The sequence below is a fragment of the Bombyx mandarina genome, chromosome 01 (assembly GCF_030267445.1).
Source record: "Bombyx mandarina strain Sakado chromosome 01, ASM3026744v2".
Lineage (NCBI taxonomy): Eukaryota > Metazoa > Arthropoda > Insecta > Lepidoptera > Bombycidae > Bombyx > Bombyx mandarina.
The window spans coordinates 6,339,427-6,355,754 of NC_143208.1; the positions used below are offsets into that span (position 1 = coordinate 6,339,427).

The 16,328-nt window shown below is 35.3% G+C and overlaps 1 protein-coding gene across 1 annotated transcript in view; it reads left to right on the top strand.

Moving 5' to 3' along the window:
* Positions 1-1,215: 1,215 nt before the first annotated feature.
* LOC114244524 (WD repeat-containing protein 47) overlaps positions 1,216-16,328 on the top strand; it is a 51,513-nt gene continuing 36,400 nt past the window's right edge. The window contains exons 1-4 of the mRNA XM_028176372.2: positions 1,216-1,354; positions 4,737-6,216; positions 6,524-6,640; positions 7,053-7,104. Of these exons, the coding sequence (XP_028032173.2) occupies positions 1,288-1,354; positions 4,737-6,216; positions 6,524-6,640; positions 7,053-7,104 (1,716 nt within the window). The 5' untranslated portion in view covers positions 1,216-1,287. The remainder of the gene's footprint in view (positions 1,355-4,736; positions 6,217-6,523; positions 6,641-7,052; positions 7,105-16,328) is intronic.

A 16,328-nucleotide genomic window follows, 5' to 3' on the forward strand; every position in this document is an offset into this window, starting at 1 on the left:
TATTATGAAATGAAATGAAGCTGATTAATTTAATACGAAACATGGCATGGCATGAAATGAATTGAAATGAGATGAGATGATAATTATGATATGAGTATTTTTATGAAAAATTATGAAATGGAGTGAAATGAAGAATTTGAGACAGTAATCAACTGGGATGAAATTAAATTAAATGAAATGAGATGATATGAGATGAAATATAATCTCAGTAAAACGGTGGTCGTTTATTGAGATTTTTTCAATGGACTTTTTGGAGGATCCCGAGAAGTTACGTCGAACGGCTTTGTTTCATTTTCCCACATTCGTGCACTTTCACAGATATTAAACAGTTAATAAACCACCATTATTACACATTTAAACCCGAAGAAACACTAAATAGACAAAATAAAACAAATCACACAACTTCACTCCTCGCGTTCCCGCCAAAAAGTTCCAGACAGAGACGTCAGAGCTAGACTTATATCCAGGATTTCCTCATCCTTATCTTTTACAAAAATAAAACTGACAGCCCACCTGGTGTTAAGTGGTTACTGGAGCCCATACACATCTACAACGTAAATGCGCCACCCATCTTGAGATATAAGTTCTGAGGTCTCAGTATAGTTACAACGGTTGCCCCACCCTTTAAACCGAAACGCATTACTGCTTCACGGTAGAAATAGGCGCGGTGGTGGTACCTACATGCGCGGACTCACAAGTGGTCCTACCACCAGTAATTACGCAAATTATAATTTTTACGGGTTTCATTTTTATTACACGATGTTATTCCTTCACCGTGGAAGTCAATCGTGAACATTTGTGAAGAACGTATTTCATTAGAAAATTTGGTACCCGCCTGGGATTTGAACACCGGTGCATCGCTTCAACACGAATGCACCGGACGTCTTATCCTTTAGGCCACAAATGTGGGAAAATGAAACAAATCTGCTGGACGTAGCTTCTCGGGTTCCTCCAAAAAGTCCACTGAAAAAATCTCAGTAAATGACCACTATTTTATTTCGATTATATTCCATCCCATATCATCTCATTTAATTTAATTTCATCCCAGTTCATTAATGTTTCAAATTAATCATCTTCACTTCATTTCATTTCAGTTCATTTCACTCCATTTTATCATTTTTCATAAAAATAAGAATATGAATTAAAATAAGACATGACTTATAGGTCTTAGTTACCAGGTCATAAAATCTATTAAAAAAAAATCTGTCCTCTTACGATATCATAATAAAATGTGGAATAAATTCAATAAATTTCTCCAAGATGTGCCGTTAATTGTTATTGTTTTGAATGTCGAATTATAAATTATTAAGTTTTCGAGTCACAAAGTTAATACATAGGCGTTTTTATATCGAAGGTATATAAACATTTATTTATAATTTTTTTCCCGTTAAGTTAATCTTCGTAACTGTAAATAAAAAGTTTTTTCAATGTTTTAAAAATATGATATTATTACTAAAATGCTTTCAAAGTAAGCTTTTGCGTTCTGTTACAGTATGTTTGCTTTTATGGTAATTGGTTGTGTAGGTGGAATATGTTTTTGGAGTTCTTGTTAAACAGTGGACAACTATTTAAGTCAGTTAAATATTTAGCGATGACCAGCACTAAGCTAAGAAAACATTAAAAATATACCGATCTATCTGTAATTTTAGCTGTTCACCTGGATTACTATGCCAGATGAATCTACGTCCAATTATAATGTAATATTCTAAACTGGCTTTCGCCCGCCAGACGCATCACGCTCACGATTTAAAATTTATAGTTTCCGTGAAAGTTTTTTAAGCGATTGAATCCAATAAAAAGCTTGATATAGATTCAGGCAATTTCTATTCCAAATAAAAAGGAGGTAGAATTTTTTTTTATAACAACACATACATTTCTGAGACCTTTAAATATAACATACATTGTTATACTTAACATCTATATTATGGAATTTCAACAGAAAAAAGTAGATAAAAAATATTCCAGAATTGATGTTGATTCACATTAGTCAAGTTTGAATATTGTCAGTTAGTCCTTTTAATTACTGAAATCTATTTAAAAGGCATTCACAACTGTAATTTTAGGGAAAGGTAACCACTTCGCTTGAGGTGATTTATGTGCTTGTGCATCAATAGCAACAAAAAAGTCTAAATTGATCACAGCATATTAAATTTCAATTGATACAAAATGCGAACATGGAAGTGATGAAATTAAAATATTTTAAACATGACACTTAGCTAATGCTTTTTGCAACTTATTATGACTAAAATAAATAAAATAAAGAACAAGTTGATTAATTGTGTTGGTTTTGCTAAAATTGGTATTTCATGAAATATTATTCTTTATCATTGTCATGAGTGCAGTATAATATTTTGTTACTACCTGCCTTTTATTTTTCTTTTTTCTTCTTATTCTTTATTGTACACACACTTAATACAATACAATAATTGCGAAAACTTATAAAATGCTTAACTCAACAATTGAGTTATCTACCAGCTAAACATTCTTAAAGAGGGAGAGCTTTGCATAAGTGGGTAGAAGAGTACAATATAATCAATAAGATTTTAAATAACTATAAAATAATAATAATAATAATAAAAATAACACTAATACATAATAAATCAGACTATACATATGCACAATTACACATACACATACATATATAATAAAATACATATAAGTAATACTCACAATTACTTAATAAAGGCCTGCTGTCTTCTAAAGACAAACTTCTCAAATTCATCATCATCATCATTCTTTCCTATTACCCTCTGCTGGGGTGTAGGGCTCGAATCAAATTTTTCCATTTATATCGGTCTTGGGCAGTCTGTTCTAACTCCTCCCACGTCATGCCCAAGACCCCTAGCTCCTGCTCCACCGAGCGACGCCAAGTTGTTCTGGGGCGGCCTCTCTTCCTTTTGCCAGACACTTTCCAGGTCAGTGCTTTCTTTGATAGGTGGGTATCGGGCTTTCTCAAAGTGTGACCAATCCAATGCCACTTCCGCATAAGGATCTCCTTCTCCATTGGTGTCTGCTTAGTGATCCTCCACAGCTCTTTCTTAGTGATCTTCTCAGGCCAAAAGATTTTCAAAATCTGACGCAGGCACTTATTCACAAACACTTGAAGTTTTTTGATCAAGTCCTTGCGAACAAACCAAGTTAAACCCTTTTATTGACCATGCACTTATAATACGAGGAGGAGGTAGACTATCAAACTCTCACTATAATTACAACACAAAGCACCCTGTCTTACTAGACGGATCACGTCACATAACTAAAATATTAGTCACGCACTGTCACAAAATTATTTTACATGCTGGACCACAGCTGGTGGTCAATGGTTGTAGTCTTTGTAGAAATATTACTCGAAATTGCATATCCTGCCTTAGATTTGCAGGCAAGACTTATCAGCCTATCATGGGCAACCTACCTCTACAAAGATTGCAAGCAGACTATCCTTTTAGTAATACAGCTGTGGACTATGCTGGTCCCATCATGATGGCGAACAGAAAAGGTCGTGGCTGTCAGTTGACAGAAGGCATATATTGCTGTTTTTGTTTGCCTGGCAGTGAAAGCGATGCACATAGAACTCGTCACTGACTTAAGTTCTAAAGGTTTCATTGCAGCCTTAAATCGATTTGTTGCAGAGGTAGGCCAGCTGTGATCAACTCCGACAAAGGAACTCATTTCGTGGGTGCTTGCAGCGAAATAGTTAGGTTTCTAAAAATCAATCTAACGATATTGTTTCATATGGTGCTGAAAACGAAATTAATTTTAAATTTAGTCCAGCCTACAGTTCACATTTTAACGGCGTAGCAGAAGGGTCAGTTAAATCAATTAAAGAACAATTAACTCATGTATTGTCAATGGCTCATTTGGATTATGAAGAGATGAACACTGTATTGGTTCAAATTGAGGCAATACTAAATACTAGACCTCTCACTCCAATTTCATCTGATCCATCAGATTTAGTTCCTCCTACACCAGCGCATTTCTTGATTGGACGAATGCTCACTATATTACCTGCTTCCCAGGTCGATCATACTCCACTTCATATGCTTTCCAGATATAAAAGGATACAATTATTAAAAACACATTTTTGGAATCGATACTACAAGGAGTACATTTCAAAATTGCAGATCCGAAATAAATGGCAAACAGCTAATTTTAATTCTTTTTTTTGTGATGTGTAAAATGTAAATAGTTTCATTATAGATTTTTTTAAATGCTTATAAATAACTGTACCAAGTTATGAAAATGTTCATATGGTAACATTTTATTATCTGTTTATCAGTTTGGTTATCATTAAGTTTGGGAATATGTACTGTAGCTCTGCTTCTACTTTGTATTGATAGTTAGAGATCATCATTGCAATTTTATAATTAATAAACAGACTTACAATACAATGCTAATACACTCAAATAAAACTATTGTCTCATAGTAATAATGTTTTTATTGTTTCTATTGTGTTTATTGCTATGGAACTAGACTAGTTTGAATATAATCATATGAAACATCTACAATCTACTAGGTCCCATTAGTATTTATAGTATCAGCATTTACATTTCAACTTTGAAATGCAAATCTAATCTTATCTACTGTCAACAGCAATTTCACATTTTCTCAAATAGATGTATTGCATCTTGTTCGCTGTTATGTCATTGTCTGTCATGACCATTTGAACATGATCATAAATTACGATTTAATGTTTTGTGCATATTTTAGTAATTTTAAATACAAAAGGGATTTTGTTGCAGGTATAGATAAGATGCCGTCAACCCACCTAAATCTTCGAGAAGATGACGTTGTCCGTTTATCACTCGAGTTCCTCCATAACAGAGACCTTCACATCACACAGCTTTCCTTAGAAAGAGAAACCGGCGTAATAAACGGCAACTACGCAGATGACGTTTTGTTTTTGAGACAGCTAATCCTTGATGGACAATGGGATGATGTGTTGGAATTTATTCAACCGCTTAGTGCACTTAAAACGTTCGAAGCAAACAAGTTTAATTATGCTATATTGAGACACAAATACATAGAATTATTATGCATAAGGTCTGAAATTAAAGCCTATAACAACGTCGAGAACATTGTTGAAGAAGTTGTTAAGGTATTGAGTGAATTAGAAAAAATAGCCCCATCGAAAGAAGAATATTCCAATTTATGTTTGTTATTGACATTGCCGAGTATAACCGATCATGCTCAGTTTAAAAAATGGAATCCAAGCAATGCGCGTGTTCAATGTTTCAGAGAAGTATATCCGCTGGTCGAGCAGTTTTTGCCTTGCGATAAAAAATCATCGAGCGGCACCATATCAAAGTGCGCCAAGAATGATCGGCTAATGCAATTGTTAATCAAGGGAATATTGTATGAATCTTGCGTGAACTATTGCCAAGCTAAAGCAACTGGATCAAAGGAAGCACAGTCGAACGACGTTACGTTTTCAAGGCTCCTTGACGGCTCAGGGTTTGATGAATCCGATTTGAGCTTACTGTCATGGCTACAGTCGATTCCAGCAGAAACGTTCAGTGTACCGTTCGAACAAAGAATGTTAAATGTTGATGTAGAAAAACTAGAACGGCCTTCATTGCACACGTCATGGACTGAACACATGCTCGTCACGCCTATTAAGCCGCGGACATTCCCACATTTGGCTATGCCGTTCAGACGGCCACGCTCAGCAGCGGACGCTATGACTAGGTCATTACGTCCACTTCCTGACGGTGCACCGAGACATCCCGCTCTCATGGCACTTTCGGCCATAGATTATGGTCCTTCGTCATCATGTTTTGCCGGATTTCATTTAACCGGAATAAAAGGCAGTAAGCTGATGAATACGTCTGTGGATAGGCTATTCGACAGTCCAACTGGGGACGGCATATTTGAAGACCTCAATGATACTCTGAAGCCCATCGCTGAGCAACTGAAATTGTCCGAAGATAGTCCGCCCGCGAAACTAAATGAAGGTAGTAGCATCGGTGCGTCTAACGCCACGACACCTGAACACAGAGCCCAAGATTACTCTGCGTCAACGTCAGTTTCGAACACTGCGGCTTCGACTGAACGCTCATCGCTCGCGGAGCGTGCGCCGCCGAGAGTCGAGCATGCGGTCGTACACGCTACGGATGGTGATTTCAGACGCGACTTGCTTAAAGAATATCAAATACAAAAGCAACGCGAGTGTGACGACTACATCAGAAATCTCTGTTCGTCTGAATCGAGGCAACCGAAATCGTAAGTGCACTGTTGTTAATAATATTATCACTACATCGTATAAAACAAAGTCGCTTTCTCTCTCCCTATATCCCTATGTATGCTTAAATCTTTAAAACAACGCAACGGATTTTGATGCGGTTATCTTTAATAGATAGAGTGATTGAAGAGGAAGGTTTATATGTATAATAACATCCGTTAAATAGTGGAGAAATCAACAATAAATTACAGTTCCCGAAGCGAAGCGAGGGCGGGTCGCTAGTGTTTAAGAATGGTCTTAATAGCGAACTCAATGTGAATTATATATGTTTTCTTAAACTCATTTTAGAATGGAGCAAGTAACCGATGCCCCAGCCGGATTTTCGACAGCTGCCAAGAGTCAACAACAATTCGCCAACAGACCGCCAATTGAGGAAAAGCCCAGGGAACAAATACTTTACGGCAGGTAGATTACGATTTTTAAATGTTTGCTTATTTTACGTCTACATTATGTGTAATATCCACGTTAATCTATTTTCAGTTTGATAAAATTAAGTTTGTCGCATTCAAATTCTTAGTCGCTAATTATAGCGGAACGATAAGAATGCATTATTTATTTTGATAAGTAAATGATTGCTTGTATGCACAGTGTACGTGGATAGCATCAAGCAATCATTTTCTTACGGTACGATGTGTCTTCCTCGGTACAGCGAGCAAGTAATTTGTTCTGTATCTTTTGGCGTGTTTTCTCTAACCAGCGTTTGCAATCTACTATGTAAACGAACCGTGCTATCTGTTCAATTAGATTCATCGTGAACTATCTTTGTAATCAGTTACGTGTTATATTTTTTTTATCTGAATAAGTGTTTTAATTACAGGAATCAGCGAAGTGAAATCAGTGAATCGTCAGACGTGGGAGAACCCTCTACGGTAAGCACTTTAGATGCACATTTGTTTTAGATTCGTAAATATAAACGAAGCGATTGATATGAAAGTAGCTAATTCCGATAAGCTGTATCCTAATTAACATTTTAATGAACATTTCACATGCATTTATTTGATGTAACTAAGTTACGTGTCTTCGCGCTGAATATGTATTAAATGACAGGTTTTGTAACGAGAATTAGCACCTTTCTCTTGAACACATGTTGCTTTAGAATAATTTAATTATTGTATATTGGTATATAGGTACGGTTTAAATGGTAAACCGAGCCCATAGACATAAAACAACGTGAATATACGCCCTCCACTCCCTACCGAGACAAAAGCTCACAAGAACTGTGAAAGCTTCATTGCATTTATTAAAATGTTAATGTATTAGAATAGGGTGGTCTTGCCGTGCCAATAAATTGAGATTCAATGTTCCGTGGCATATCTACAGTTTTTTTTCCATCGTTAACAGTTTACATTAGAATTACTGTATGAACACATAATACTGTTTAATATTGTTAAACAATGTTTTAACCATTTCTTCACGAGTACGTTTTTGATGACGTAAACTTAGAAATATACTAAGAAGAATTCGGTTGTATTGACAGATCGGTCGGCTCGGTTTACGTTCAGTAGCGAAGTTTTGAGTTTAATTTCGAGTGAGCTTGTGCGATATCGTACACCTTAGGAGCTTAGGACCCTACATTGACTGCTTCGGATCGGTATTAAAAAACAATTAAAAAATTTTTTTCCCACTTGGGATTTGAAATTATTACAAGTACTTGATACACAATTACCTTCTTTCAAATGATCAATTGAAATTGACCTTTATCAGGTATAATGTTTGATTTAGTATGTGAATGGTAAAGCAATGCAATTGAAATGCAATGACTGAAGTCCTGCCATCTGTGTTGTCTTAATTGAAACTGAATCCTCTGGGTTTGCCGTTTTATTTGTTGAGATTTGCTTCTGCTGTATGATAATAGATGGCGTTAGTCGCACTGACAACTTTCATGTTCTCTTGTTGAGTTGATGAGATCTGAGATCCTTAGGAGCCTAACTTCCTCATGCTTCAAGCAAATGTTTAAAAAAAGTTCCACAAAAAGAAGCTATGGTTCCAGAAAATTCGAACCTTCGTTATTAAATACATTTATATAGGATAAAATCTGAATTGTAGATTAAAATAAAATAAAAACCATTTGATTTATCTATATTTAATAAGAAGTGTGAAGGAATAATGTCTTGATACAAAACTGTAAATTCCCACTTAGATGGCCACGATGTAGTATCTTCCACATGTATTTAAGAACTTTTTATCTATCATTTTTGAATTGAATGTTCTCTTCTTTACTATAACAGGAGGATTATGACTTTTAACGCTGTCAAGTGGGTGTAAGAATTAAGTCAGATAACAAATAATTGTGCATTGATCGTACGTTGTGAATTAAAAACCTCTTCCTTATTTACAGTTGGTTAAAACATAGAAAGACCACAACAACTCTGACAAGAATGCAAATGATTAAGAAAAAAAACAACAGATGACAGTATTATTGTTTAGGTGTCATTAAACGGCTTCGAATAACTGATTAGTTTATTTTGTTCCGCGCAAAAACTATTCCAATAAGATTTTTACTGTCATTGCATAATAATATGTTGTTGTCGCTACCCAACTGTGGGAAATGAGATCGAAATCCCAATTGAATTGTATGGCCGCTGTCCCGCCCTTCAAACCGGAATGCATGACAAATTTGCGACAGCAATAGGTAAACAAGGGTTAGTAGGTGGTTAGCACTAGTAACCAGTGCGTGCTCACAATACGCCCTACGACAAGTACGAGGTATTTTTGTGAAGGTACATCCACGCTTATGCCTCTGACGTAGAGATATATTCATTTATTTATTATATTAAGCCAATAATCGCTTTAACTTTGCGCTTTAAAAAAGGGTGCCTATATTTTATCTTACTATATACAAATATTTATTTGTATTATTTGATACCCGCTACCCGTAACCCCTATTACGTGAGTTTCCCTTTAAGGAACATTAATTATGTATCCCTAATAATGCGACACACCTAAGTAATATTTATTGTAATTAATACAAACTCGGCATTTGTTTTGTGTCATATTAATTAGTTTAGCCTTGTACTGGACAATGTCACGCCCACTACTCAGTCTATTAAATGTGAACATAAATAATTTAATAGGATAAAAATCTGTAATTTGTAGAGCAATTGATGAACGACCCATTTAAGTAATCATGTTGTGTACAGTCTTACTAACATACCGCTGAACTTACGCTGAAATATATTGGATAAAATATGATCTTTAAAATCTATACATACATACATCATCATCATCATCATCATCAACAGCCCACAGTCGTCCACTGCTGGACATAGGCCTCTCCCAATCTACACCACTGAGCCCGGTCTGCTTATATACATACATACATACATGACATTTAATGTTGTTTCCTTATGCGATAAAAATAAAATTCCTTTAAGCACATTGGGTTTGACTTTTGCTATCATCAGCTTCCGAGGCTGTAACAAATTACATTACTTACCCCCAAATTGGGGTACTGACAAAAACAAGATCTGTCGCTGCCTCATACCTAAAGGTTATAAGCATATCAATTATTATATTATATATGAATAAAGCCCATTTGTCAAATGTTGAAGCGGATATTTCTGACAACATACAAAGGCGACCCCAAGTGATGTGTAGATAACTCGACTGCTCTGTATGGTGCCGCGGTTTGCACACGTCCAATTTTCGTCCCACGGCTCCTTTAGTGATGCCGCGTTTTCATTATCTTCCAAATGGATAAATTGCTTTAAACGAAAGCTTGTTTGTTGCAGTGTTCATGGTATGATGATTAATTACGGTCATACGTGTGTACCAACATTACAATAAGATTTTTTTTAAAAGGATTCGAACGGGATTGAATTGCCTATGTGAAATAAATAAACACAATAATATGCAGAGCTTTGATTTGGAAATTGCGGTTCTTGTCAGTTGAATATGCTTAGAAAATGTAATATGCGTACCGATGATATGATATGATTTATAATCTGAAGACACATAAAAGAAAATATATTCGTAATGCTCCATTTATATACTCGCCAACCGTAGGCGATTAAACGCGAATATGAGTACGTAAGCGGCTTATTCGGGTGTATTTTTATATAAGCCGCGAGTGATAATAAAAAAATATCGAATTGCAAGCGTTTTTCGTTGGGAGCTCAAACCCGCAGCCCGTGGTTTCATGAACAGTGCATTTGAATACATCTTTTTGCTACTTACCTTGTGCTGCTGCTTTGGAATACAGTTCTCTCTACAGTGTGTTCCTAGTTCTAACCAATAACGTCTAACTAGTCTTTAGCTATCTGAATAACTGAATATCGCTACGGGCTACCCTCAGACTGTAACCTTTTTTTATGTTTGAGAATTCACTGGTGGCCCGAAGGCCTTTCCAGTTTTACCAGGGTATGTAGGCGTGCAAAGGCTCAGCCAGAGATTATAACTTATGAGCGACAGGGACCTTGTTCAAACTGTGACAAAAAAGGCGTATAACGTGGAGCAGGTGAAATAAGCTCGTTTCGAATTCTCGTATAAAGTAGACGCTCAAAAAGTATAATGAATGCCTGTGTAGGTCGTTCTAACGGTATCCTGCATCTGTTTAAAGAACAATGACATGGACTAGGACCAAAATATTCATATTCAATATTTTCTAGATGATACGCAAAATATCCGATCTACTATTTGAAATAATATAAAGAATTGATATAAGTATAGTTATTTGCCTATAATAATAATATGTATTCGTATTTATTTATAATTTTTATATTAGATAATTCTATCTGAAAGCATATCATTCTAAAAATAGAAATGGGTATAAATTATAATAATGTATTCATCGGAACCAATTACAATTTGATATGTTATTTTTGCAGTTGATTTTATGTTACACTATTGAATAACTTAAAAAGCCGAAGCTTTGACGTCTGATGATGATTTAATAAATTGATTTCTATTCAAGATAAGGATCCGTCATTGCTTTCGACGTTTCACCGTGATTCAAGACTTACATCAAGTATTTCCCTTCACTGTTCGTGGACAATCTTATATACTTAGTCTGGCCATAAATAATATTACAATTAAAAATAAAGAAAATGTTACATTTGAATTTGGAATCTGTCATTTTTATATGATTGCTCATTGAGTTTTCTCATTTTGGCGCCAATACATTGTACAATATTTTGCGATATTAAAATGGAGTGGGATGATAAAGAGAACCGAATCGCTGTGATTGCATTACACAAAGAAGGTGTGGAGCCAAATGCAATTTTTAAAACTCTCCATGCGCTTAGTATTAGTAAATTTTTTTTTTTTTTTATTGCTTTGTTGGATCGACGAGCTCACAGCCCACCTGGTGTTAATTGGTTACTGGAGCCCATGGACATCTACAACGCAAATGCTCCACCCACCTCGAGATATAAGTTCTAAGGTCTCAGTATAGTTACAACGGCTACCCTCACCCTTCGAACCGAAACGCATTACTGCTTCACGGCGGAAATAGGCGGGGTGGTGGTACCTACCCGTGCGGACTCCCAAGAGGTCCTACCACCAGTGATTACGCAAATTATAATTTTTGCGAGTTTCATTTTTATTACACGATGTTATTCCTTCACCGTGGAAGTCAATCGTGAACATTCTGTAATAGTAAACTTAAAACTGTAAAAGTAATAAATGTTATTTGCAATAGATTTTTTTCCTTTGTCTCAGTATTTATGGCAAGACTAGGTATATATTTGACAATATTATATATAACTAGTCAGGTCATAAGTATTGTCACACAGTAAAAACTTTTCTTTTAGAATGCTGGCCACAAAAAAGTTTATTGAATTTGAATTTCGAATTGTTCATGAAAATAAAAATGTATACTTTTAGAATTTTACTTATTTTTAAATATGGAGTGGACGCTTAAAGAAGACCGTGTTGCAGTTATTGCGTTGCATCGTTGCGGTTACGCGCCAATTCAAATTTTTAACATACTGAAAAATTTGAATATAACCAAAAGATTCGTTTATCGTACCATCAAACGATACAATGAAGACTCTAGTGTAGATGACAGGTCAAGAAGTGGTCGCCCTCGGTCTGTTAGGACTCCAGCAGTGATAAAAGCTGTGAAGGCGTGACTTCAAAGAAATCCCAAACGTAAGCAGAAACTGTTGGCCCTTCAGATGTGGTTAAGCAGAACCACGGTGAAAAGGGTGTTAAATGAAGACTTAGGGCTTCGGGCATATCGAAGAAAAACAGGACATCGTTTGAATGCTCGTCTAATGGACCTGAGACTGAAGAGATGCCGCGGTTTGTTGAAGCGGTACGCGGGAAAAAAATATCGGGAAATTCTTTTTTCGGATGAAAAAATTTTTACCGTAGAAGAGAGCTACAACAAACAAAATGATAAGGTGTACGCACACAGTAGTGAAGTAGCGAGCAACCGTATTCCGCGTGTCCAACGAGGTCATTTTCCATCCTCGCTCATGGTATGGTTGGGAGTTTCTTATTGGGGCTTAACAGAGGTACATTTTTGTGAGAAAGGTGTAAAAACGAATGCAGTTGTGTATCAAAATACAGTCCTGACGAACCTTGTGGAACCTGTTTCTCATACCATGTTCACTGGGTATTCCAACAAGATTCGGCGCCAGCTCATAGAGCGAAGAGCACACAAGACTGGCTGGCGGCGCGTGAAATCGACTTCATCCGGCACGAAGACTGGCCCTCCTCTAGTCCAGATTTGAATCCGTTAGATTACAAGATATGGCAACACTTGGAGGAAAAGGCGTGCTCAAAGCCTCATCCCAATTTGGAGTCACTCAAGACATCCTTGATTAAGGCAGCCGCCGATATTGACATGGACCTCGTTCGTAATGCGATAGACGACTGGCCGCGCAGATTGAAGGCCTGTATTCAAAATCACGGAGGTCATTTTGAATAAACTTTAGTGTCATAAAAATCTATGTTTTGTTAAGTTCATTTTGGTATATGAATGGTTACATAATGAATAAACTTGTTTCAATTATTTTACATTAAACATGTGACAGAATTTATGACCTGACTAGGTATATATTTTATATCCGTTCTTATAATCTAATACATAAACCATGGTTCTCTTGAACTATTTACTTGCTTTGTATTGGTTATTTATTTATATTACTTTATCTTATTTTATCTATAATACTTCGCATTGGTTTATATTTTGCCTTAAATAATAATAAAAAATCGAACGCATTTTTACATCTTATACGATATCACATATGTAATATGCATGTGAATTTGTTATGAAAACATTAACTTTTACTGTTAACGAAACTCAAATTTTAACTGAAGTGAAATCTCAGAATTATTTAAAATTGCTAGTACGTGCGAATTTATTAAGAACGTAGCGTTCGAACACATTAATGAGCTCAGGAAAGAAAAACTTACATTAAGAAACTTGGTCAAACGGTATTTTACTTTTAAGTCTAACAATTTTAATGTTAATCCGAGCTACGCCACTTGAGTGTTGTGACTCACCTTGGCTTTCACTGCACGATCTAGGAATGTGCAAATGTAATAAAAGAATAATCAGTTCGAATATGCACATAGATAATTTTAACAATAAAAAAACAAATTTTTATACACATCCTTTTCACCGTAAATATTTTTTACCTCGATGCATTCAGTTTTATGTAGGAAAAGTAATTGCTAACCAACCAATCTCAAGCTTATAAAATAATTTAAGAATTTCCGTGGCTATTCAGTAAAATAAGTTATTAAAGTTATTAAAAAAAAGAAAGTTATTTCGTTAACTCAAATTAAGTTTGCCGAAATAAGTTAAAAAAAGAGAAACTTAAAATCAATTCGGTTGACAATAGTTAGTTGATTTTTTATATCTATTCAACTTTAATTACGGAAATTTTTGAGACAAATTAAACCTTGTTGAACTTTAAAATAAACATTGTTGACATTAAATTAAAAGCTTATTATTTTATATTAGCTTATATTATTAGTATCGCTTAATGTCGAATTCCAAGCATAAAGTGCTAACTACCAATCTACTAATACGAATAATGTATTATTTAATAAATTTTAAATGCTAATCATTTAGGATTTCTTTCGCGCACCTTATGATAACATCGAAACCATAAAACTCTTAGTGGACAATGGGATAATAAGACTGAGCGGGTAACGGGACTTTACATTAATTGCTAATTTTGTAAATACGTTTGTTGCAATTACTGAAAAATTATTTACATTTGGAACAAATTAATGAATAGCGCTTAAAACGTAAACCATTTTAATATTCATATTCGTCTCCGATGCCCTATTCGTACTCTTGACGTTTACGAAGCCTTATAAGTCAACTCGCACAAGAGGCATTGATTGATTTAAAAATATTTACTTTGTTAGAAACGATCGCTTTATAAGTACCTATATTATCTATTCACAAGTGTCGTAATATAATTATTTAAAGCTTTAAGAATAGGCTGTGAAAATTATAAGCGTTTATATGTAGTTTAACGTTTCATTCGGCAATTATCTATTTCGTGAAGGTTTTGACATAACGGCGCGGCGCCATGGTCGCCCGGTGTTATATCGAGATTACAAGAGGCCTTAGGTACAAACTAAAATCCACCAGAATTCGATAAGGACGAGTCCGCTAAAGTTCGTAAGTTGAAATAAACGATTGCTCAGAGAATAACGAACTGAAGTTTCTTTTGTGTGTTGTTGACAAATGATTGTAATTTAGCTAATGAATTTCATTATTAACAACGTGAACATCTTGAAATTTTAATACTGTTTTTTTTATTTTCGTTCTAATTACGAACTCCATTACGGGTTCTATTATACGTAAAAAGGGAGTGATAAACAGAAAATCTTTCTGTAGAACCTTGGTCAGTGTCCTTGAAATTTCGACGAAGCTTTAGAGATAATCGGAATGTGTCCAAACGTTCGATTTTTAAGGAATCAAAGTGTTCCTCCCTCTTCGTAATAACAAATACCGCATGCTTCACAGAATTAATGATACTGAGACACTATGGTCAATGAATATGTTTCAATTTATTAAAACCTAACGTGAGAAAGTATTGGGAAAAGATTAATAAGACACATTATGTTGGTTATTCGTCCAAATTTATTTTATCACCTTCACTGTATGCTCCTTCAGAAACAATAAACGTATGCCAAGGAATTATCTAAAAATCCAAATATTTTTTAAACGCATTTTTTTTTAAGAATTTAGTTCAGCTTGCGTCGCAAATTCTCCTTTGTCTCCTACCGAATGAAAACGTATGGCTCGAAGTGGTAGTTTGAATTTAGGAAAAAGAAAGAAGTCGGCTGAAGCCATTTCTGGTGTATAAATATATAATAGTGTTGTTGCTAGATGGTATTTGTTGAGTTTTGGTCAAAAATTCTTTCGTAATTATTGACTTTTGCTACGGCGCATTATAGTGATACAATATCTAAGAATTTTAATTTCACAAAATCAGCATTTTTCGTCGATTTCCCTCTCTTAAACACCGCATAACGTTCAAATGATATTCTTAATTTCCTCGTTTGACCTTCGGCAAGAACTTCGAGTATACAATTTTGCGATAGTCAAAGAAAACCGTCAACATGACTAACTTTTGATCGACTTTGCCGAGGTTTTTTCGCTTTCGGTTCAGTTGGAGGGCGCCATTCCGAAGCTTGTTGACCAGTTTGCATGTCAAACGAATGTTGGATTAGATTGTCTCGTTCTAGCATGTCCTCAGCCGACTATTACGCTATAGAATTTTTAGAGAATATTCAGGTCTTTTAGGACAGAGCGGGAACATTTATCGTACTCAAGTGATTATATAAAATATTACTGATCGACTCTGGTGACACAGACAGTTGACGAAATTGACCGACAAATTTGTATGAGAATTTTCAGACCCTTTCGTTCACTTTTGCGAAGTTAACTTCAGTTACAGACGTTGTTGGCCTGCCAGAGCGAGGCAAATCTTACATTACATCTCGACTGCTTTTGAAAGTTGTATCCCTTATAAGCACGCGTTTTTGATAAAGTCGATACCGTAAACCTTCTGTAACATTTTCAGTGACTCCGAACACGAAATTCCATTAGCGCTGCAAAATTTATGACAAACCATATTCGATGTTTTTGTCTATTATGAAATTAGCAATACACATTATA